Source organism: Exophiala xenobiotica (genome assembly GCF_000835505.1).
Source record: "Exophiala xenobiotica strain CBS 118157 unplaced genomic scaffold supercont1.1, whole genome shotgun sequence".
Lineage (NCBI taxonomy): Eukaryota > Fungi > Ascomycota > Eurotiomycetes > Chaetothyriales > Herpotrichiellaceae > Exophiala > Exophiala xenobiotica.
In genome coordinates this window covers 4,180,477-4,202,741 of record NW_013562494.1, presented here as the reverse complement: position 1 = coordinate 4,202,741, position 22,265 = coordinate 4,180,477, and the positions used below count along the sequence as shown (strand labels likewise).

Sequence of the window (22,265 nt, the reverse complement as noted above, 5' to 3'; positions counted from 1 at the left end):
CTTCTCTTTGAAAGACCGAGCTCTATTATTAGGTTTGAACCTGCAAATGAGACAAACATCAGGCGCAATTACCCATTTTCTTCCCCCTTTCTCCTCAAACCTTCTGCTGGCAGAGGTAGGCGGAACGTGGGGCGGAGGGCCGTCGAGTGCTGATAGACGCGGAATGCCACCTCCTCGCCTCACCGTCTCGACTGCCAGCACCTCTAGCCACCAGCAGCAGTCTCTGGAAATTACTTGACGATGGGTGGAGACCACGTAACAGTACGGGTAGGGACGAGTTCTGGCGATGAGTTTTAGGGTGGTCCTCCACCCTTACCTGCACCCTGGCGACTACGTCTGTATGTAACCGTGGATGTTTCTCAGCTGTTACAGTGAAGCAATCACCGCCCCTTCAAGTCAAGGAAGGCTCTGGAAGCACACTCGACCACTTCGGAAAATTTCACCCTGCGCGTTGATGGTTACTGTATAGTAGACCGCTGATGCCTCGAGGATGTCATTGTACGTAGATAGTCAGGCGAAAGCGGCCAGGTTAGGTCCCCTACCCTCGGCTTAGGAGTCCCTGAATCTTGCTCACCCGACACTCACTCTCACGCCCGCTTTCGCCTCACTAGCTTCACTGCAGCTCTTAGTACCTCAGCATTCCTTCCAGGTCCCCTTCACGGTGATTAGTTCGTAGTGAAAATTCGAGATCAGACACTTAGGCCATCCGAAATTCAACAACGCGGATATGCCTGGCGGTATTTGTATCCTGTAATGAGGGCAGCAAGATGGAAGGCTGTGCCAGTCAAAGCGGAAATATGGAACATTTGATGAGAGTGGCCCCAGATGTCGAAAGATCCTGGACTCAATTTTTCGGGAAGTCGGCCAACAAACAAGCCAACACCAAGCAGCAGAGAAAGGGCTTCGGCAAGATACCACTGTGCCCCAATCTGATGACATGCTTCCTTCCAACCCAGCGAGCCAATGCGTTGGAATACCGGTAGCATTGCTGAGATTGCAAGTAGGGAGAAGACGCCGCCACGAAGGGTTCGCATCTTGCTGCCGCCACCACCAGTGTCAAAAAGAGTGACCGCTGCAGCCACTCCAGCTCCCAGATTGAGTGCCCAGTAAATGCATCGCGTCGTTTCGTTACAATAGCAAGCATAGTACGTCGCTGATGCCCCGCCGCCCACCGCCAAAATACAGATTCCGAAAATGTCCATCTTACCCTAGAAGTGGTGCACGTTGTACGAATGGCTTCTGAGCGTGTGAAATGTGGTGCTGAGCCCGAAACAGACCACAGCTGTGGTAATTGAAGAGGCAACGGCGAACTGGTCGCCAACGCTGAGGGTGAGAGTCGCGGATGATGCTCGGGAATAGCCATACAAGGCGAAGCCTACGGCCACAAAGGCTGCAGATCCGAGGAGATGAGTCCATATGTTCATGGTCTCAATATGCAAGCATCGCCAAAGACGAAGGGAGCGCCTATAAGAGTATGTTGGCATCGGATGCCCTCCGACGAGGAAGTCATTGTCCCGAAGCCATCCTGGTATCTGATCTTTGCTCCCGACCGTGGGCCAGTACGCCTCCGTGTTTGGCTTGCCGGCGGATAAATGACTGTCTGGCGCTACGAAGGCTCGGGTGGGGGCGGCACCTCTCACCATAATAGCAGCGATTGCTGAAGAGCACGCTGTTGCAGTTCTTAGAGATGAGCCCGTTTGGTCGATCTAGTCCGATGGCAGTCTTGCAGCTGGATACGTGGTATGTTGTTCGTTCTATCAGCCAAGCTGAATGCTGGACGCCAAGAACACCTATTTTTAGCCTGTTACTAACTTGGCATCAAATAAGAGTGGAATCGAGGGGTTTCTTCTCCCCTTATAATCTGCCCATAGTGCACGAGTTCAGCCTCCTCTGTCCTTGCACTGCCCTCAGAACTAGGTCAGCCCATGCAACCATTGCTCGTACGGGCTTGGTCGACAACAATCCGACATGAGCAGAAGCCAGCGGTTGACAAAAGGTTTATCATTTCGATCACCTATAACCGGACATTACCGCACCCGACCTAGACCAATGTCGCCGAAGGGGAACCTCCGATGATCAAGGAGAGAAGTCGTCTGGAGAATTGTTAGGTTGACCTATCGAGCAGAATCGTCATTCTCAACACGCCGCCCTGGCCTTGTTGCTGCTATGCCATAATGATGATTTCGTGCAGAACGCGGTCCGCTCATACGATGTTGAATGCTAAGACTCCAGCAACAAGCATGATCATGGTTCCCATTCTTGACAGAGCATCTCCTGATCGTGCTTGCCCGCTTCCGCTAGAACTACTATTGGAGCTGCTATTGGAACTTCCATCTCCGAGATTGACGCCGAAAGGTAAGCCTTGGTATCCGAATGTCAAATTCTGCGGAATTGAGGAGTTGTAGCACTGTCCATTCGCAATATCGAGACCCTTCAAGTCGTCAGGGACCTTAAAGAACATGTAGGATGACTGGTTGAGACCCTTGAAGCCCGCAGTATCGTAGGGAAATTTGTCGCCGGAATCGGTGGCCGACGTGTTGCGCAGGAATATGCACTGGACCTGTCCGAACTCCTTCGCCATTTCTGGATAGTCCCGCATGACGTCCGAATTGCTGGTGTCTGCCACCAAGATGAACTTGCGGTTTGGGAAGGTCTCGAAAATCTTGACAAGAAGAAACTTGCGGATTGATAGCGTTGCTGAGACGTCACTGAAGTTCAATGGGCGTGTGTCGAAACCTGCAGATGGTCAGCAATCTGGACAGAATCTGTGGTGAAGGTCTGAAGTGGAAGAACTCACTTCCACCAGGATAAGTGTCGTAAATGAACTGCATATAGTTGCGTGTGATCTGTTCGGGAGTGGTCGTGAGGTAGTGGAAATGCACATTAGGGATGCTGTTGGACCAGTTGGTATAGATCTCCGGCATATTCATCCAGGGGGTGAAAGGCCGGGCGAAACTGTTGAGCAGGCCTTGTTTCGGTTCATAAATCTTGGTCACACGGAGGATATCGTCGATGTCACTGATTATGGTAAAACCTTCGTCGGAGACTAGGTAGGAGGTGGCATTGCCTGACATGGTACCTTGGGCGTACACGTTGAGTCTTTGAGGTTGCACGTTGCCCGTACCTGGTGTCAGTGCCAAAGATGTGTTCGAGACAGGCATAAAGACGTCGAAATCTCCTTCCGGAGTAGTCGGATATGGCAGTGTGAGGGTCTGCTCACCCCCGGCTGGCGTGACCCCGCCACCGCCTCCAGGCTGACCACTTGAGCCAAACTCAGGACCCGGCAGGACATCCATGGTGACTGATTGATTGCCTTGCTGGACAACATAGATCTCTCGGGTGAGATTTCGAGCCTGGTCTTGTTCTGAGGGCTGAAGATCTGCAACACTGGTATCAATCAAATAGAAGTTTGCTAGCTTGTCCACCGTGGCGTTGGATATTGTAGGCTCTTTGTAGACATTGCCGTGAATTCGCAAATTCCAGCCATTGTTTGTCCAATTTCCGTAGCCAGGTATATTCAGGACTTGTGTCGGAGAAGCAGCGAGGTCGGTACTCTTTGCGCCAACCGAACTTGCAACAGCACTGCCGGTCGGCAAGTTTTGGAAATTGGGGAACAGGCCATTGGACACATATGAGGGTATGGCAGATCCAAGGTCGCTGAATATGCTATTGACATAGGAGTCCAAGTCGGCAGTAATATCACTCAAAATCCCCCGTCTTATCCCTGCATACTCTCCATAGACTGCGAGCGTAGGTGTTGGAGCAGGAGTGATTAAGGCTTTTTCTTCTGGCAGGACCTCGGTCGGAAGAGCATAGGTTCGAAGGACGAGGAGAGTAGAGAGAAATAGCGAACGGAAGTCCATGGTGGGAACGATGGTGATTGAACCGGACACTGCAACTAGTTAGAAGGGCTCGCCTATTGTCCTCGTAGGAATGACCAACAGAACCAATGTTTGTACTGATAGAAGAAGGCCAACCCGATATCAGGCTGCAAGCATCGTCAACAACCACTGTACAGAGCGACACGTAGCAACGCGACACTGGAAAACTCAAGACAAATTAATGATGCGCACCTCTAGTCGACAACGCCTACACGAGCGTTGACGGGGGACGACGGGCACGGACGGGGTAAGGAGGAGGGAATGTGACCAGCATTGGGCCGATAAGCGTGGCCCAAAACAAGGAATCGACCTGCACATCGAGGGTTGGGTGACAGATTCACAGGCTTTGACTGGAGCACCATCTGCGGGCCCCTCGGCAGTACATCATCGACGAAGGCTTGATTAGCATAAGCTTTTTCTCCTACAAATGCCATCCAGGAGTCTTGTGTGTCTTGTCCAGCATTTTACCATGGTATTCTCTGCATGGCCACCATTGTGATAGTTAACTGAGGTGGGCACGGCGTGCTCTCCTTCGGCTCTTGTCAATGCTTAGGAAGTACCAGGTACTCTAGACACATTCTGCACAATGGCCGGCAAAAGCGTCTCTCGAGTATTGATTGCTGTGAGTACGTACTTCGTACAGTCAACATGTATGATTTCCGTCGCTCTTCGCCCATAGAGCATTAATACCAATGCCAGCTTGCCAGCTTGCCATTTGTCAGACGAGGTTTAATATCGTAAGACAAACCATCAACCCTGTCCTCGCGCCTTCGCCTTACATGTTGAATGCGGTTTGTTGGGAGATCTGTCCTTTCCATGCAAACGCTCAAAAGCTCGATTCACCTGTTCGAGCCAGACAATGATCCATGATAGGTTGCCCCAAGTACAGCCGTCTACTCTATCTCGGAGCACGAAGAACTCGGCCAGATCTATATTACTTCAGTGCACCTTGTTCTTGCTCAACATCCACGTCAATAAGTCTACCTTGGTCACGACAGCCACTGGTTTCATGGCTGGCCCCTTTCCAGTCCCCGAGCTGTCGCTGTTGTCTCGTTCTGTAACGATTGCGGCGCTCTGCCACTCGAAGAACCTGTTCAGGGCACTGAGAGGAGTGTCCACGGTGATCTCGACAAAATGTCGCCTCTTCTTGGGTTGACGACCCTTGGGCCCTTGGGCGTCTGGCTTCTCGCTCATTTCGCTCGAAAACGTCGTCGACCCGGAGGCTACTAAGTCACTGAAGTCGTTGTGATCGACGGTAACTTCGCTGATCTTGCTGAAGTCGAACATAGCGTCGGAAACAGGCGAGTTCGCCGTGGCTCGACCGTGACTGATCCGCGATAGAAGGTTGCCGAGAGTGACTAGACCGACCAGTCGGCGGCCTCTGGGTGCGAGGACGGGGAGTTGGTCGAAACCCTTCTCGCGCATGACTTCGATGGCGGATGAGCATGGCTGATCGGATGTAACTGTTTGCACGGGCTTGAGACGCAGATCTCTGACACGTGCCCCTTGGAACTGGTCACTTTGCTTGACGCTGTCTCGTCGTGAGATACGCGGGGACCCTGGTTCTGGCTCTGGTTCAGGGGGCGGTGTGGGTGGCAGGAGGTCGTTCGCTGCAAGCCAGTCATCATCGACGAATTTCGTTAGGTATGATCGAATGCTGTCAGGTAAAATGGTCACAATCACGTCGTCTTTGCCCAATTTGAGTTCTCTGGCCGCCGCGATTGTTGCGGCAATGGCAGACCCGCTGCTACCGCCCGCTAAGAGACCTTCTTCCGCGATCAGCCGGCGAGCGTAGTGGAAGGAGTCCCTGTCGTCCGTCTTGTACCACTTATCCACGACTTTCTGGTCCAGCACATCGGGAATGAAGTCGTAGCCTATTCCTTCGACTTTGTATTGCTGGTTGGCGTATTGTTCGTTGAGTTGAGATGGAAGAGCGAGGATTGAACCTTGCGGGTCAGCTGCTATGATCTTGATGTTCTTATTGTGTTTGTGTAGGCCTCGGGCGAGACCGGTGATTGTTCCTCCCGTGCCGGCTCCTGCAACGACTGCGGTAATTGTGCCGTTTGTCTGTTCCCATATCTCTTCTGCGGTTCCAAGTTCGTGTGCAAGCGGGTTGTCCGGGTTGCCGTATTGGTCGAGGATATGGGCGTTCGGGATCTCCTTTTCCAGGCGCTTCGCGACTCCAATGTGGGATTCGGGGCTGTCGAAGGCTGCTTGTGTAGGTGTGCGGATGATGGTGGCGTTCAGTGCTTTTAAAACGGCCACCTTTTCTGCGGACATTTTCTCTGGAAGTGTGATAATGGTCTTGTAGCCTTTAACGGCTGCAACCAGAGCGAGCCCTATCCCACTGATGTTCCTGTCAGTATACCTCCTTCGTCCGGGGTTGCAAGGACATACGTGTTTCCACTAGTCGGCTCGATGAGCGTGTCTCCAGGTTTTATTCGACCAGACTTTTCCGCCTCTTCAATCATGCGCAAGGCTATCCGGTCTTTGACGCTTCCGCCGGCATTGAAAAACTCGCATTTTGCGTAAACGCTGGCCTCAATCCCGAGAGACTGGGGAATCTTCTGAAGGCGGACGAGGGGTGTATGACCGATGAGTTCCAGGGCGGAGGCATGAGTGCCCTGCGCGTGGAAGCGATTAACTGCGGTCATTTCAGAATACAGAAAGTATAGACAGCCTAGAAGCGATTTTCGACGAAGAGGTCTTTAAGGAACTTATGCGATCGACGAAATAATGAACATGATGGAATCGTATGATGAAAGTCAACGGGTTAACAGCCGGCGATAACCGAATTTATCACCCCGCCCAAGGCTAAACACAAACAGTCCTTTTGTTTAGGTATGGATTCGAGACACCCCTCCATCAAAAGATTGTCTGCGTGCATGATAATTCCGCCCTACAAATGCACCGGTATGTGTGTGCCCTCTTCACCATATAAGAATTGAGTTCCACCTCTCCCACCCCTGCGTTTTAAATTGCCCTCCGACGGACGCGTTACAGCAGGAGTTCTTCTGATTAAAAGAGGTCACCCTAGGGGACCTTGTGATTCCGAAGGTAGGGAGAGAACACGGCCAGCAACTCTGTCAAGCCGCCGCCGTTCTGCTGCTGTGCTGCCGCAGCCTGACCCGCGGCAAGATGTCATTCCCTTCTTTCACCAAAGTTTATCATCACTCATCATATCCGGCCATTGATACGTTGAGGTCAGAGTTGTCAGTCAAGGACAAGACAGTCATTGTATCAGGGGCCGGGGGTGGAGGCATTGGAGCTACGGTGGCTATGTCGTTTGCGCGAGCCGGGGCACGGAAGATTGCCTTGATGGGAAGAACTGAGCAATCACTTCAGAGGACAAAGGACAACATTGTCAAGGCGTTTCCTGACGCTCAAATCCTCATTACCACCACCGACATATCCAAAGCAGAGAGTGTGGGGACCGCCGCCCATAACATTCGAGCGAATCTGGGGGCGTGGGATGTATTCGCTCACTGCGCAGCCGTCGCACCTGACCCTGTTAGCATTACTGGTGCTGACGAGGACGATTGGTGGCACACGTTTGAGATCAACGCGAGGTTCTCGTCGCATTTCGCAAAGCACTTCCTGCCCAAGTGCCGACCTAATGCCACCTACATCGGCACGAATGCCGCCGCCTGTCACATTGCCGCTTCACGCATGCCGAAAAGCTCCGCGTACTCGGCCTCGAAAATCGCGGCGGCGAAGCTTGATGAATACATTGCGCATGAGAATCCACAGTTGCGGGTATTCACCCTTCATCCTGGCGTTGTGAAGACCAAGATGTCGACAAGATTTCTTGGAGATGGTCCTCCTGGCTTCGTTTTTGATGATCCTGAACTGCCTGCCAATTTCATGGTATGGCTTGTCTCCGCCGAAGCCGAATTTCTGAGAGGGAGGTACTTGTGGTGCAATTGGGATGTGGAGGAGTTGATTGCTAGAAAGGCAGAAATCGAGGCTAACCCGCTACTCTTTACACTGACATTGGGGGGTTGGCCTTTTCAGTGATCATCGGACGCATTATCGCATTTGTGGATATTCAAGGTCAGTTAGGTGCTTTGGGGGTATATCAATCTGGACACGTCATGACAATATAGCTAGGAAACAAGGGCGAACGCAGGCCGTTGAAGCGAAGACGAAGTGGTTGGGACGACTGAGTGGGCCTCGATGCATTCGTGGAGGCTGTGATGGTCATTGTCTACTGCTCACCGCTTGGTTATAAGGTCCATATCATATCTACCGGGGTCGTCTCGCACGGGCGGCCGCCTCATCATGAATAGTGTACGATCTACTAGAGAATCTCGCCAAACGGATATGGAGAGGGGTCTGCTAAGGCTATCATCAACAGCAACACGAGATAAAATATTAGGGTGGTTTGCTAATATAGATCACTTAAACCATCAACCTCGATAAGTGCCAAATTTAATCAGTGAGTTTCGTACCTCTTAGCTCTGCTAGTATACAATCCTAATCCTCCGTACAATGCTGGCTTTTCAATCTCAGGTATTCCAAGCTTCAGAGACGAGCAAAAACAATGAAAAAAAATCGACACGAGCAGGATTTGAACCTACGAGGGCGAACCCATTAGATGGCATGAACTTTGCGTAAATTCAAGTCTAACGCCTTAACCACTCGGCCATCGTCTATATAAGTGTTAGAATAAAATTCATGGGTAAAGCCTGAGTAACCCTTACGTCTCAATTCACCTCAATTTCAGGGGTTATTTACCCGAAAAATTTGGTCGTAAAGATATATGATCTGCACCGATTTTAGCACAACTAATTCGCTTAAATCTCAATAGAAGGGGATGGTCACTAGTCGTGTTAGGCGACCGAATAGGCTTAGTAGCCGAGCTGGAAGATCGTGAGTCTGACAGTACCTTAGTTTTAAGTCCCATACTGTATTAGACGCGAAGAAATCTGAAGTCTTCTTTCCCAAGCTCAGGCAGACTTAAGTGTCGAACTCCCCAACGAAAAAGGTAGCATTGTTCGATAAGAGGACTCTTATCCCATCAAGCGGACTTTCGCATGTTCGAGGCGATACCTTTACCTTCCTCAACCCGATGACTGCGGCTCCGAAGACATATGGACGTCCACCTCAAGGTTATGTGATGAAGCGTTACTGATCTACATCTTATGCCTCTGTAGTCCACGTAGTGCATTGGATGAGGTGTCCCTCACGATTTGATGCCCAGAATTCATCAAAGGAGAACGGCTTCGAATCACTGACATGTAGACAGACGCATTTTTAAATTGACGCTATGGTTAAAGACGCACACCTACCTCACACGGTACTGCTAACGATGGGATACGAGTGGTCGACCAATCTTCAAGCTTTGGACGATTTCTTGACGACAGATCGGTGTAAGTGCCTCTGCCTTGAGAACTTGGAAAAAGTCGAATACCCCATTGGCGGGACATATTGATGCAATGGAGAATGTGTGGTCCGTTGCCCCTTCGATCATGCATCTATGAGGATTCTCGCACGCATAATCAACGGCGAGTATCCCGTCATTCCTGAGCGACGATCCCTTGGATTCTTATGCCACAGCCTTGTCTCGCCGTCGTCTGTGCGGTGTGGTCGAGATGGGGAAGATGGCTGGAATGCTACATTCTGACCTTGTTGTTTTGATGTCGCGTCGTCATTTCCCTGCCTCTAATAAGCCAACCATTCTGCAGACTCGCTTGCTTTTTCATCTCGCCAGTCACTCGTTTGGTCTTTGGAGTCCTGCGGTCCTCCTTTATTCTACAGTCTTGTTTCGAGAAAAGCCAAGGGGCCCATCATGTGGCCGTCTTCCACGCTCCTTTTACCATTTCTTGCCCTGCGACTTGCAGTGGCCGATGCGCAGGCTTTGTCAACCGTCACTTATGGCCCTGGTGGACTATGTCCCGCGCCGTCGACTACAAGTGTCGTCGTTGTACAGCAAGCCGTCTACAGCTCTTTCTTTCAATCTGCATCGCAGATCAACAATATCTTCGGCGATGGAAACACGATCATGATTAACAACGCTCCAACGACGTACATTACCACTTCATATATCACGACAACGATAGTTACTACGGTTATGACGACTACGGTCAGTCCTACAGCGCCGATGAGCTCTTCCACGTCCGCCACCAGCAGTGTGGCAGCTGGACCGATCACGCAGACAACCAGCGCTGCTCCAGGCTCCTCCTCAACTCCGATGTTCAGCACCATGTCTACTACTGGTTCTTCAGCAGGTGGTACTTCTGGTCCCACCACGACTCAACGACAGACCTTCGCTCCGGTGGCACCTCCAGCGGCGACGACAACAACTCCACCAGTTCTGACTATAACCACGACTGATGCTAATGGAAACACAATTACGGTGACGACTACGCAGCCGACTTTCACATTGGGCGAGGGCCTGCCGACCGGAACTGTGAGCGATATCCCTGCGACTTCGCCCGTCATGCTTGGCTTCTCTTTTGGCGGGGCTGGCGCGAAGGTGAAGCGAGAAGCGTTAAATAGACAAGAAATGAAAAGGCAGGGCTCCACGCTCGATAACCCGCCGCCTCAGGGACTGCTCCAAGGCCAGTCTGGAGAAGCAGGCAACAATTGCGGTTTTGCGACCAGATACTACCTGGTGGGCGGTATGCTGATGAGCGGAAACGAGTCCGTAGGACGCAACTTGAGCGACATTTTTGTGGTCATTACGCCAGAACCATATTACAACGATGTCAACACCACGTTCTTCTTCGCTAACGGCGTCCTGGGTTGGAATACTACAGATCAGGGTGCAGCAACATTCTATCAATGCGGCGACGGCTTGATTTATGCCGGATTCCCTAATCCCACACAAGATAACTGCTATCCCATCACAATCGGAGGTATTGCAGCTGCGGCTTGTCCGGCGGACTTCACCAATGATCCAGTCCCTCCTCCGGATACAAGCTCATCGACTGCTTCTACAACTACGACCGTGGAGCAAGGAACGTCTACGACAGAAATATCCACCACAATCCAGCCGACTCTTGATTCAACCACAACTCCAGTCTCAAGCACCCCAACGGACGTCAGCTCATCGGACAGTTCTTCGCCAAGTTCAGAGACAACTCCTCCCTCGACTGCACCAGCATCTTCGCCCTCGACATCTCCAAGTCCCAACGGGCCTGTCTCAACGTCGCAGACCACTGTGGCAGCGCCAGGCTCGACCTCCGCTACAACTGGCGTAACGACTGTGACGGTCGCTCCAACCACCGTTGTGTCTCCTTCTGTCTCAACCACGTTGCCGAGTGTGCCGGTATCTAGTACCTCTCCGCTAGCATCGCCTACCACCACACCAGGCGTCAGCACCAGCAGTCCATCCGCAAGCTCTGCTGGGGTTGTGAGCGTAGTGACTACTTCAACAGCTTTGGTTGGGGCCTCTAGTACGATGTCTTCGTCGGGAAGTCAAACTAGCCCTGCATCTTCCCAACCTGGAACGAGTAGCGGACCTGCTGGTGGATCAAGCACTACCTCAGTGGTTGGTCAGAGTTCAAGCTCGACTACGTCTCCTTCGTCAAGCACGACTCATAGTATTGTGAGCTCTGCCTCGAGTACTTCAGCAGGTACAGTGTCTTCTTCTCTTTATTCCTCTACGTCTGTCCCTTCTACAAGCATGATGTCCCTGCCTTCAAGCAGCAGTTCTCCGGATGGAACTTCGTCTCCATCATCGACGACCTCAGTCTCCCCAACCGGAGCAAGCACGAATTCGGTGGCCACAACTACTCAAAGCATCCCGCCGCCATCATCCTCTTTTGCGTCCAGTAGTTCGTTGGCAACGACTGCGCAAAGCCTCTCGCCGTCATCATCGTTTTCTGCGTCCAGTAGTTCGTTGGCAATGACTACCTCAAGCTCCGGTACGTCTTCTGCAGTAACAGCCCCAAGCTCTTCCACTGCACCCTCACAATCCTCAACTACTTCTTCGTCCCCATCGGCTACCACATCTACCAATGGTGCACCCGCGTCGACCACGATCAGTACGTCACTTCCTACAACTACAGTGAGCCCGGTGACAAGCTCAACCGGTCTGATCACGAGTATATCAACACTGGTCACGACTTCCTCCGCCTCAACCACAACAACTTCCTCTGTTCAGCCAGCTTCCACCAGTTCGAACGGCGGTACGAGCTTGAGCACTACTTCGACGGTGACACCGACAACTACTAGCTCAACTACGAGCTCAGTTACTACATCATCAACAACAACGTCTTTGGTCGGGACTAGCTCTGCAGGTACGTCACAAACTACGACCCAAGTTGTGTTTTCCACGTCCTCCACAGCATCCTCGTCCATAAACGGTGGTGGAGATACCACTTCCATTAGTTCTCAAGGCCAGACAACGACGACTACTGGAAGCACAACCCAGGTGATGACTTCAACAAGTACTGCTTCAACGACCTCGGCGACAACCACAGCCGTTGTTCAAGGTACTACAGTGACTATAACATCACCATCAAGTACTTCCTCTATCAGTACATTGACGACCAGTACATCCACGATGGGCACCACGTCGGGGACGACGATGACATACGCAACATCCCAAAGCAGTTATAGGACTTCTGCGTCGTATACCACTACTTCACTCCCGACGAGTTCCCCTTCGATCAGCTCTATCAGCTCTTCCACTTCAAACGCTGCATCCACGGTTGCGAGCTCTTCCACTAGCTCTTCAACTTCAGGCACCGCTGCCAGTGCTTCAATGTCGTCCATGAGCTCTTCTACGTTAAGCACTACATCCATTGCTTCAACATCATCCACCAGCTCCTCCACCTCAAGCACTGCATCCGCTGCTTCAACGTCGTCTATGAGCTCTTCCACCTCGAGTATTACTTCCACTACTTCGACGACGCCCATGAGCTCTTCTACGTCGAGTACTGCTTCTACTACCTCAAGCACCGCATCGACTACTTTAACGACGTCCATGAGCTCTTCCACGTGGAGTACTGCTTCTACTACCTCAAGCAGTGGACCCCCTGCTTCGACGTTGTCCATGAGCTCTTCCACGTCGAGTACTGCTTCCACTACATCAACTTCCTTTAGCACCGCGACCGTCCCCACTACTACGACGAGCACAACAAGCACTACAACAACGGCAACAACGGGCCCCACCACGACGGGTACGTCGATGAATCGCACAAAGAATACAATTCGTTTCTCCTGATGCATCTTGCTTCCGTCATCGTGTATTTGACTTGTTGCAAAGAACTTCGCTGACCAGTTGCAATATAGGATCATTCTCCAGCAGCACCAGCACCAGCACCAGCACCAGCACCAGCACCCCTACGCTGGGAAGCACTTCTTCAAGTACAACCACTAGTATGTTTTCAATCACCCGCCTCTACGAACGATCATTGCTAATATAAATGCTCTAGGCACCACGACTCCCGTAGCCACAACGTCCACAGCGGGAACCACGACTACTGTAGCCTCCACTACTACAACGTCGGACCCAGGCAGTACTTCAACGAGCACAACAACCAGCACCTCAACAAGTCCCGCCACGACTTCCACGACGACCATAGCCCCAACCACTACCACGTCGACGGTCACAGTTACAAGTGGGACGACCTCATCAATCACTTCAACTTCCAGCGCGTCAACTACAACTGCGACTCCCACGGCTACTACTACAACTACTATTTCCACTTCCACGGCAACTACGACTACTTCCACAGCCAGTGCTACTACCACTACTTCATCCACTTCCACAGCCAGTACTACTACCACTACATCTTCAACTTCCACGGCTACTACTGCAACTACTACTTCCACAACCTCCACTCCCTCTACATCTAGCACATCTAGCACCTCATCCTTTTCCACTAGCACGACCACGTCACTGACCACTACTTCTACAGCTTCCAGCACCACCTCAAGTACTACTACCGCAGCCGCCACAACAACAACGTCCTCCACTACGACAAGCACCGCTGCCTCAACCACCACCACCACCACTACAGTAGCATCAACCACCACCACCACGACTGCCGCCACGAGCACTGCCAGCACTAGCAGCACAACAACAACGACTACTTCGCAGACTCCAGTCACGGCCGTCCCTCCCAATTTCACATCTCTGGGATCGACACTTTACGCTAGTCCCGCGCTGTCGGCCCAAGCGACCGGCACGTTGTGCGCAAATGTAAATGTCGCGTCACCACAGGCCACTTATCCTATTCGTCAAGGTACCTACAACTACAGGAAAGTTGCACTATCAACTAATCCGAACGTTGTGTATGAGGTTTCGTGCTACATGAACGCCGGTAGTACCACGACTGTCACATCCACTATCAACAGCGTCAGTTCTCTCGAATGGTGCATGGATCTTTGCACTTCGGCAAATGCTGCAACTCCGGGATCTTGTACGGTCGCTTACTGGGCTTCGTCGACTTTACAATGTCAGCTGTTACCCAACCAGATCACCTGTAATTCTGGAACACCAGGCAACAGTTGCTTCCCGAGCAACCTTATCTTCAACGGTGTGCGTACTGCTAGATTGCTCACCCCAGCGGCTGCGAACATTATAGACGCAACGTACATGCACGCTCCTAGCAATCTCTACGATCTGGGACTCTGTGGTGGAACGAACTCGAATTACTACGACAAAACTTTCTTGGGCCACATCCATAAGGACAACACCGTGCGACCAAATACTGCGGATATCTGGCTTATCACCTGTGGCACTTCATTCTACGGGCTCTCAGCCGCCCAGACTCCTCTCAATACCCAAAGCGTCGCGACGACCCAGAACATGGCCGTTCCCACAACATCGGATGACTGCATGCGACTCTGCGCTTTCTACAATGACGGCTTGGCTGACAATGGTTGTCGTCTCTGGCACTTTTTCAATGACGGCTCGTGCGTTCTGTATCCCAGTCGAGGCAGTGCTGGAAACGGGGCCCAGCCAGTAGCAGTGACTAACCTTACTGCCGCCGGCGTCTTCCGAGGCTCGACCGGCACCCAGTGGCCTGGTACTAGCTACAAGCGTTCGCTTCCGCAGGGAGCTGCTCCTGCTCGCTACCATCCAAGAGATACGCTCATGGAGACTGATGTCGTGGTTGCCGATGTCATCCTTCCGTACGTGAGGAAGAGGAGAACTTAGATGTGGCATACTGTGTGATCGAAAGAGGTGGACGGTCTGGGGGGTTGTGTGCCATTTGAAGGGGGCCCGGGGAAGGCGACTGTGGTGACAGTTGTTGTGCATGGTCCCTGGGATCCAGGATATTTTGAATTTTTTTTAGTCTGCATTGCACCTGTTCCGCTCGCTACTTGTTGATCCATCAAAGCGTGCAATGGATGGTTCTCTCTGAGGTAGCGGTTTGTTGAGAGTTTTGGGGAGTTTAATACATTATCATTAGACCGCAGAAACCCACGGTTCGCTTTTTGGCAACGGTCTAACATCAGGAAACCCCGGAGTTGAAGTCTTCGCCGATAACAGTGGCAGCGGTGGCGTGGACTCTGGCAGCAGGGACTCTTGCCTTGGTCGCATGCGTCATTCTCCTCCCCTCTGAAGCCCATTGTTCTTGAACCTTGCTTATTGTGTCGTGAAAGGTCGTTGCCCTCACTTTTGTCTCTACTTGGTCGATGATAATTTGACACATAGTTCTTTTCGACCCGGTCGGTTCTTGGGTCAAGGCCACTGCCTCGTGCATGGCGAGCCACACAACTGACAGAGTCTTGTAGATGAGGCGGTACACGAGTGGGCCTTGAACCCCTGCATTTGCTACGAGGCCTGGATGGGTGGATCGAGGCAACGACGAAATAGTTGTCTCGTCCTCGTTTTCTCCGTATCGAGAGATATATAGATTGTCGACATGCTAGGACCAAAGCTGTCGCATCGAAGGACGATCTGATCAATGCGTCGTGGCTGGAGCGCCGTGGTTGCTGCGGGCGGACTTCGTTGAAGTATTGATGTGCATATCTGTCATTTATATATAGCGGCCTGCTAGTCCACAAGCCGCGCTCACGGTACAAGCCCCGTGTTCTGGAGGAAGGTTAGACAAAAGCCGATGCAGGCACTACAGCGGTCTGCTGGTGCTTACCATTGCCAAGGTGTTCGGCCGAAGCCGCTGGTGTGTAAACAGAAGCCTGAGAGAGCGACAAGGGATTCTAGAAATTGTGTCCTGAGGCTGGAACTTGATGGCATATAAATACTGTGCATGTCAATCAGTGCCAACGGGTGGGATCAGGCAGCCTGTGAAGAATTTGAAACATATGGAACCGGAGCAAGACTATGACTCAGGCTTTGGTCAATTCGAGCGACACCGGTTTCGGAAAGGAACCAGAATATGCAATCGCAGAACCACGGCAAATCGTGCATGGGGACTTGAAGAGTGATGACATGGTACGATAGCTGAATAGCAAACGCGGCTTTGCCCAGGACACCGTTCCATGCAGGAACAGGATCAAACATCGGTGTAAATATAGAAACAGAATCAGAGACATAGTGCGAATACAGGAAGCGGTTCAAAGACATGGTGTGAATCCATCTGTATTACTGGCAGACTCATCTACCGCAAGAGTGAATCAAGTCAATACAATAGTTTTACTCTACTTACCGTTGGTTTTGGCCCTGATGAGACTGTGTGTCGATCACCATAATAAGGGCTCGTAGCTCTTGGGCTACCACAAGTGAAGCAAAAGGAGGAAGGGATTTCGATGAAGAAGGGGTGAGCGGGCGACGTGAAAGAGAAATTGGCAGGTTCACTTATGCAGGACTGCACAGGAATACCGGCATCGCTAAAACGGCGGAGACTGGTGAGAGGCGTGGCTGGGTTGAGGACCGAGGGTTGGTGAAAGAGTTCGAGATGGACTGAGAAATAGGTGCCGGATGTCTGAGGGCTGTGCGAGGGGTTTACGACGTTGACGGTACGGCGAGACAGGATACGACGCGGCGCGAGGACGGTGACAGACGAGGCTTGACGATCATGGTGTGTCGAAGGGCAGGAGGCGGGAAGAGCGGCGGTAGAAGCGTTCTAGGTATCGTCCGACATTTCGTATCGAGGTCTCGATCGATTAGGATACGCTATCGAAGTAATGGTTGTGCCCGAAAACCGTTCGCTCGAACAGGATCGATCTCGCATCGTTCGCTCGAAGTCGGTCTAACCTCGTATCAAGTCAATTACCAACCGCTGTGGTTGTTTGCCTTGTTCAGTTGTGCCTTGCTGCGAAAGCATCAATGCAAAGGTGTCAATGATAAAAAAGAGAAACCTATGTCTTCCCACATCGAATAGCACTTTTCCAAGCCTCGAAGTTTCCATCGAGCGCAGCACAATTGGTGGCTTCATGATGGCGATACCATGTGTTTACTCGGCAGTGTCGAGCTCGTCGTGAGCAGGAGGAGGGGAGTCCACGGCTGATACGGGTGTCAGCTTCAATTCCAGGGATCAAACAACGTCGATGTCCATCATACCTTTGCGATCGTCAGCATTTCCTACGTCCCGATCATCGTCGCGTCGGTCCCGATCATCTTTCATGTCACGGTCACGGTCCCTATCAGCTGGGCTGCGGGAGCGGCGGCGGTCGTCGTAGTCCCGGTCGCGATCCCGCTCTCGGTCACGGTCTCGGCGTTCGTCCTTGCGGGGAGAGTAGTCTCGGCGACGAGGAGAGGGAGAGCGATAGCTGCGTCGTGGAGGAGTACGGTCGCGTCGCTCACGACCATCACGGCTGTCACGACCCTCGCGGCCGCCGCCACGTCCAGCTTCGTACCGCCAGGTAGCCGACGGAGGAGTCCTAGCCCACTGCTTGTGATCAGCAAATGTCAAATATCCCTTCTTCTAAGCCACGAACCTCGATCTTAAGCACATCGTCTCTACCGATGCGCTTGTTGTGCATCTCGTGATAGGCATCATCAGCATCTCGGCGGCTCTCGTACTCGACAAAGGCGAACCTGGTGAGAAATCAGATCGAGTGACACTTGTAGGGCCGAGGTTTTAACTCACAGTCGGCTTGAGGCAGTTCGAGGAGCTGGAATGTCGCATCTGACTAGTCGCCCATAGTGTTCGAATTCGTAGGCAAGGTCACGAGCACGAGTGCCATGACCAAACCCGGTGACATAGAGGGTGGTACCTGAACGAGAGGACATGATTGAGAGGGGGCGATTGGCGCCGGCAAAGAGATCAGTAAGTTCCTAGTATTCCGAATCAACAATGGCCGCGCTTCTGAGAAGTGCGAGGCTTCGAATGAAGATGTGTTGAGTGGTTGCGAAGATGGAATTGATGGATGAAAGAGCCTGCGTGAAAGCTGAAAGAAGGCTGAAGCGATCGTGTAATATCCGCTAGTCCAAAATAGCTATAAAGGCTTGGCGGGTGATCCTGGATTGTCTCAACTGCGACTGGACAGCGATTGGGCTTTTGTAGGCTCGTCTGGTACTCTGATCAAGCGCAGTCTCGGATGTGAAAAGACGGCGATATTCGCGGCTCCCAACTTGGTCTTTTCACTTTGATTGTGACATCTGGACGGTGACACCGATCTCTAAACTCTCCTCTCTGTTCCTACGACCATTCTTCAACTCCCTCTCCAAGTTCCCTTCTCCCAGTTCCATCCCTTCCTCCACTCGCCCGGGTCTTCCCGTCATCTCTCCTAAACCCCTTCACGACTTCACCTCCAAACAAAGGGACTTTTGCAAAGCAGCGCACGATTGCACGACTGCCTGATAACGACGGTGCCGTTTGTGCCTGGAGCAAAACAGATTGTACAACACCCTATGCTTTTCACATGCGAACAAACATCCTGAAAATTTTCCATGGACTCCACAGCTTCAGGCGATTCCAGAAAACCACTTGCTGTGACACCGTCTTCCTGCTCTCCACTCGCGTCAAAAGTGCAGAGTAACTTGCCGTGTTGTCTTTCTTTATCGTCTGCGCATATAGCGCGTCCAAATCATGAAGCTTGGAGAGAAGGACCCTGCAACTGTGGACGGTAACATTGGTCAGAGTTCGACTTCAATTCGGGACTTGTCAAGTTTACCACAGGTTGGTGTCCTGGTACCACGCTCAATATAGTCCTAACAACTGCAGAACCCAGCGGCTATGGCCACAAATGACATGCTCACGCGGTCGCGTGAGTTCATCTCCACACCGTTCACAGCCGCCTTTTGTGCAGGTGGTGTGGCAGGAGCGGTTTCCCGAACTGTCGTCTCTCCTCTAGAACGGTTGAAGATTCTTTATCAGATACAAAGCGCAGGTCGCAACGAGTACAGAATGTCTATCGCCAAAGCCCTGCGGAAAATGTACAGAGACGAGGGCTGGAGAGGTTTCATGAGGGGCAATGGCACAAACTGCGTACGAATTGTTCCTTATTCAGCTGTCCAATTTGGATCATACAACGTCTACAAGGGATTCTTTGAGCCTACACCCGGAGCAGACCTCGACCCCGTCCGCCGGTTAATATGTGGTGGCCTGGCTGGCATTACATCCGTCACCTTCACATATCCTCTCGATATCGTACGGACACGTCTGTCGATACAATCAGCTTCGTTCGCAGCACTCGGGAAACATGAGGGAAAGTTACCGGGTATGTGGCAGACAATGGTCAACATGTACAAACACGAAGGAGGGATGTTCGGTCTCTATCGAGGCATCGTCCCGACTGTGGCAGGCGTGGCACCATATGTTGGTCTTAATTTCATGGTGTACGAATCTGTCAGGTTCTGGTTCACGGAGCCTGGCGAGAAGAATCCTGCTTGGTACCGCAAACTCGCCGCGGGAGCCATTTCAGGCGCTGTTGCACAGACGTGCACCTATCCATTCGATGTGCTGCGCCGCCGATTCCAGATCAACTCCATGTCTGGTATGGGATTCCAGTACAAAGGTATCTGGGATGCGGTGCGGACCATCGTTTCACAAGAAGGTATTATGGGTCTCTATAAGGGCATAGTACCTAATTTGTTGAAGGTGGCTCCTAGCATGGCTAGTAGCTGGCTCAGTTTTGAGGTGACGAGGGATTTCTTGGTTGATTTGGCGCCTTCCAAACCAGACCCTATATGAAATGATGAGGTTTGATGCAGTTTGCAATCACATAAGCAAAATCGTGCCACGCAGCCGGCATAGAATTGGGGTATACCTTGGACATGAAGCTCGGTGGGAACAGGATGGCAATGACAGTTGATGCTGCATTTGCGAGGGTGCTGCAGCACATTACCACAGTATTCGCGACATGTACTGGATCAGCGGACATTTCATGGAGTCGAGGACCGGAAAGCTTAGACAGAATGGGTGGAGCATTTTTCTTGGAGTACAAAGAATGCACCTCGGTATTGGGACGATGACTGATAAATACAAACACCGCGAATTGCAAGCGTTCCAATTTTGGATCTTATCATCAAAAAAACAAACATTGCAAGTGAGGCTGATCAAATCGTAGAACATAAGGTACATTTGGCAGCTGCCGAGCCGCGGCTAGTCTACTCGTCGACCATCAGTCACGTGACCATGTGCTGCCAAGCGGCAGACCTTTTAGCGCCAGACAAATCTTGGCACTGTCTTGAGCCCACGAATTCGCTTGCGCTGCGAGAAATTTCGAGGTCGGAATTGAACGTCGTCGCCAACTCTCAATCAACCACAAACCGACAAACACCGGGATCATGGGTATGTCGAGGAATACGTGACTACGATGATTTGATCAGCCTGCTAATCGAGTTTATCAGGTATCGACCTCGATCGCCATCACGTCCGGAGCAGCCACAGAAAGGCGCCCAAGAGCGACAATGTCTACCTCAAGCTCTTGGTGAAGCTCTACCGCTTCCTTGCCCGTACGTTACAAACTATGGGAACAGATGAATGGGCCAGGCGATACTGACAGATTTTAACTCCAGGCCGAACCGATGCCAACTTCAACAAGATCGTGCTCAAGCGTCTTTTCATGTCCCGCATCAACCGCCCTCCCATGTCCATCTCCCGCATCGTCAGCAAAGTCAGCACCGAGAGCGCACAAAAGGCCTACAAGGACAAGACGATCGCCGTCGTTGGAACCGTCACAGATGACAACCGCCTCTTGACCGTCCCTGAACTCCACATCGCTGCTCTGCGATTCACAGCCACTGCCCGTGCCCGGATCGAGAAGGCTGGCGGTGAGTGCATGACCCTCGACCAGCTCGCCATGAAGCACCCAACTGGAAGCAATGTTGTTCTGTTGCGAGGACCCAAGAACGCCCGTGAGGCCGTCAAGCACTTCGGTATGGGACCACACAAGCACAAGAAGCCATATATCGAGAGCAAGGGTCGCAAATTTGAGAAGGCCAGAGGACGAAGACGATCAAAGGGTTTCAAGGTGTAAACAGCTGGCACATTCTGATGTTGGTGATGGTGACCACAAAAAAACCAGAAATGGGTGTCTGCTTGCAGGCCGAAGCGACGAAACGGCGCAAGTCTTTCATGGCATGGCGGTTATGGGCTTATTACTACGATTGCGTGGCAAGGAATCAAGTCGAGCCTGCTGACAATGAGCGTGCAAGATCTCTTGATTGCGTGATGCCGGGGGTATGCATGGCATGATCAAGGTATCTCGAGACGAATGACAAAAGATTCAATGTTGACAAAAGCTCAATGATCCCCATCCATTTCTCCTTCTGCATCTGGTTTACCTGCTGGTTTCCCAGCAGATGCTCCTGTCAGGTGCAATTTCGGTCCCGAGTTCGTCGTACGTTCAGCAAAACTTATCCGGCATGAACTGACTCAACAGGCTCGTACTACGGACTCATGGGTAAATCGTATCATTTGGCGCTGGGGTGCCATTCGACGACAAACAGCGGCGACGACAATGTGTGGTAGGAGGGCCTCTGGTAAACGCGAGGTCCAGCTGCTGCTGCGACGGCTGTTCCGCACCCCCCTCAATCGAGTTTCATTACACGATTTACTCATGATACCGTAGTACTTGCTGCTTGTGACCAAGACCAGCGTGATGTTCCGGCTCACGGAAAGGGCGAGTACTAGGTCCCCCAGTGTAAGTCTATGGATTCGACAATCACTAAGGGGTCCAGAGTCTCGTACGGTCAGTTATTCAAGAGCCGCTACCACAAGGATGTAGACCCAGAATCCCAGGGAACAGACGACCGGAAGGATTTCGACCGCCCATTGTGTCGTAGTACGAGCCGAGAGAGACAGTCCGCCACAACGCAAAGCAGATAAATGGTTCGATGTCGCATACCTCTAATCATCAACTTAATCTAGCGGTCGAGAAGCACTGTACAGTTTCCTGGATGGTGAATTGGGATGCGCTCATCGGTGTTGACAATTTGTTAGTCCTTAAATAATTTTCTCATGTTCTTATTTTTGACGTTTCCAACGTTTTCAGCATCTTCCTTTTTCCATCATTTCAAGTTCTTGCGTGATTGATTGCTCATTGATACTCTACATTTTCGGAAGTTGAGCG

At 51.7% G+C, this 22,265-nt stretch overlaps 9 protein-coding genes and 1 non-coding gene across 11 annotated transcripts; 5 read left to right on the top strand and 5 right to left on the bottom strand.

Moving 5' to 3' along the window:
* Positions 1-229: 229 nt before the first annotated feature.
* On the bottom strand, positions 230-1,202 carry PV05_01647 (uncharacterized protein; the record flags this gene model as incomplete). The annotated part of the gene is made up of 1 exon (XM_013466666.1): positions 230-1,202. The coding sequence occupies one exon, from the start codon at positions 1,200-1,202 to the stop codon at positions 714-716; it is 489 nt and encodes a 162-aa protein (XP_013322120.1). The 3' UTR covers positions 230-713.
* A 513-nt stretch (positions 1,203-1,715) lies between these two features.
* PV05_01646 lies at positions 1,716-4,170 on the bottom strand. 2 transcript variants are annotated; one of them, XM_013466664.1, is made up of 4 exons: positions 4,074-4,170; positions 3,943-3,988; positions 2,798-3,892; positions 1,716-2,736 (listed from the first exon to the last, which is right to left on the bottom strand). In XM_013466664.1, exons 3-4 carry the CDS (start codon positions 3,861-3,863, stop codon positions 2,204-2,206), a joined length of 1,599 nt encoding a protein of 532 aa, XP_013322118.1. In that variant the 5' UTR covers positions 3,864-3,892; positions 3,943-3,988; positions 4,074-4,170; the 3' UTR covers positions 1,716-2,203. The 2 variants fall into 2 exon arrangements, with proteins under 2 accessions (XP_013322118.1, XP_013322119.1); XM_013466665.1 differs by having other exon boundaries at positions 3,943-4,170.
* A 192-nt stretch (positions 4,171-4,362) lies between these two features.
* Positions 4,363-6,624, bottom strand: PV05_01645 (cystathionine beta-synthase). Its single transcript, XM_013466663.1, has 2 exons — positions 6,279-6,624; positions 4,363-6,228 (listed from the first exon to the last, which is right to left on the bottom strand). Exons 1-2 carry the CDS (start codon positions 6,533-6,535, stop codon positions 4,821-4,823), a joined length of 1,665 nt encoding a protein of 554 aa, XP_013322117.1. The 5' UTR covers positions 6,536-6,624; the 3' UTR covers positions 4,363-4,820.
* A 124-nt stretch (positions 6,625-6,748) lies between these two features.
* PV05_01644 (uncharacterized protein) lies at positions 6,749-8,295 on the top strand. The gene is made up of 2 exons (XM_013466662.1): positions 6,749-7,934; positions 7,992-8,295. Exon 1 carries the CDS (start codon positions 7,020-7,022, stop codon positions 7,896-7,898), a length of 879 nt encoding a protein of 292 aa, XP_013322116.1. The 5' UTR covers positions 6,749-7,019; the 3' UTR covers positions 7,899-7,934; positions 7,992-8,295.
* A 141-nt stretch (positions 8,296-8,436) lies between these two features.
* PV05_01643 lies at positions 8,437-8,536 on the bottom strand. Its single transcript has one exon. It is a non-coding gene; the product is annotated as a tRNA-Ser (tRNA).
* Positions 8,537-9,672: 1,136 nt separating this feature from the next.
* On the top strand, positions 9,673-12,062 carry PV05_01642 (uncharacterized protein; the record flags this gene model as incomplete). The annotated part of the gene is made up of 3 exons (XM_013466661.1): positions 9,673-11,433; positions 11,538-11,662; positions 11,768-12,062. The coding sequence occupies 3 exons, from the start codon at positions 9,673-9,675 to the stop codon at positions 12,060-12,062; spliced, it is 2,181 nt and encodes a 726-aa protein (XP_013322115.1).
* Positions 12,063-12,885: 823 nt separating this feature from the next.
* PV05_01641 (uncharacterized protein) lies at positions 12,886-14,997 on the top strand (the record flags this gene model as incomplete). The annotated part of the gene is made up of 3 exons (XM_013466660.1): positions 12,886-13,012; positions 13,125-13,211; positions 13,268-14,997. 3 exons carry the CDS (start codon positions 12,886-12,888, stop codon positions 14,995-14,997), a joined length of 1,944 nt encoding a protein of 647 aa, XP_013322114.1.
* A 1,379-nt stretch (positions 14,998-16,376) lies between these two features.
* PV05_01640 (uncharacterized protein) lies at positions 16,377-18,123 on the bottom strand. Its single transcript, XM_013466659.1, has 4 exons — positions 17,837-18,123; positions 17,685-17,784; positions 17,308-17,635; positions 16,377-17,250 (listed from the first exon to the last, which is right to left on the bottom strand). The coding sequence occupies exons 1-4, from the start codon at positions 17,977-17,979 to the stop codon at positions 17,201-17,203; spliced, it is 621 nt and encodes a 206-aa protein (XP_013322113.1). The 5' UTR covers positions 17,980-18,123; the 3' UTR covers positions 16,377-17,200.
* A 142-nt stretch (positions 18,124-18,265) lies between these two features.
* On the top strand, positions 18,266-20,208 carry PV05_01639 (uncharacterized protein). The gene is made up of 2 exons (XM_013466658.1): positions 18,266-18,868; positions 18,914-20,208. The coding sequence occupies exons 1-2, from the start codon at positions 18,779-18,781 to the stop codon at positions 19,880-19,882; spliced, it is 1,059 nt and encodes a 352-aa protein (XP_013322112.1). The 5' UTR covers positions 18,266-18,778; the 3' UTR covers positions 19,883-20,208.
* Positions 20,209-20,390: 182 nt separating this feature from the next.
* PV05_01638 (uncharacterized protein) lies at positions 20,391-21,564 on the top strand. The gene is made up of 3 exons (XM_013466657.1): positions 20,391-20,482; positions 20,542-20,646; positions 20,710-21,564. The coding sequence occupies exons 1-3, from the start codon at positions 20,479-20,481 to the stop codon at positions 21,168-21,170; spliced, it is 570 nt and encodes a 189-aa protein (XP_013322111.1). The 5' UTR covers positions 20,391-20,478; the 3' UTR covers positions 21,171-21,564.
* Positions 21,565-22,265: the final 701 nt, after the last annotated feature.

What these genes read in the sequence shown, in the direction of transcription:
- PV05_01646 (XM_013466665.1), bottom strand. Translation starts at nt 3,863, where the DNA reads ATGGACTTCCGTTCGCTATTTCTCTCTACTCTCCTCGTCCTTCGAACC. An exon ending in CGACACTTATCCTGGTGGAA is followed by an intron (nt 2,737 to 2,797) that starts GTGAGTTCTTCC and finishes GACCATCTGCAG; the next exon opens with GTTTCGACACACGCCCATTG.
- PV05_01645 (XM_013466663.1), bottom strand. Translation starts at nt 6,535, where the DNA reads ATGACCGCAGTTAATCGCTTCCACGCGCAGGGCACTCATGCCTCCGCC. An exon ending in GAGCCGACTAGTGGAAACAC is followed by an intron (nt 6,229 to 6,278) that starts GTATGTCCTTGC and finishes CAGGAACATCAG; the next exon opens with TGGGATAGGGCTCGCTCTGG.
- PV05_01644 (XM_013466662.1), top strand. Translation starts at nt 7,020, where the DNA reads ATGTCATTCCCTTCTTTCACCAAAGTTTATCATCACTCATCATATCCG.
- PV05_01640 (XM_013466659.1), bottom strand. Translation starts at nt 17,979, where the DNA reads ATGTCCTCTCGTTCAGGTACCACCCTCTATGTCACCGGGTTTGGTCAT. An exon ending in CGAACTGCCTCAAGCCGACT is followed by an intron (nt 17,785 to 17,836) that starts GTGAGTTAAAAC and finishes ATTTCTCACCAG; the next exon opens with GTTCGCCTTTGTCGAGTACG. An exon ending in AAATGCTGACGATCGCAAAG is followed by an intron (nt 17,251 to 17,307) that starts GTATGATGGACA and finishes CACCCGTATCAG; the next exon opens with CCGTGGACTCCCCTCCTCCT.
- PV05_01639 (XM_013466658.1), top strand. Translation starts at nt 18,779, where the DNA reads ATGAAGCTTGGAGAGAAGGACCCTGCAACTGTGGACGGTAACATTGGT. An exon ending in ACTTGTCAAGTTTACCACAG is followed by an intron (nt 18,869 to 18,913) that starts GTTGGTGTCCTG and finishes TAACAACTGCAG; the next exon opens with AACCCAGCGGCTATGGCCAC.
- PV05_01638 (XM_013466657.1), top strand. An exon ending in GCTCTACCGCTTCCTTGCCC is followed by an intron (nt 20,647 to 20,709) that starts GTACGTTACAAA and finishes TTTTAACTCCAG; the next exon opens with GCCGAACCGATGCCAACTTC.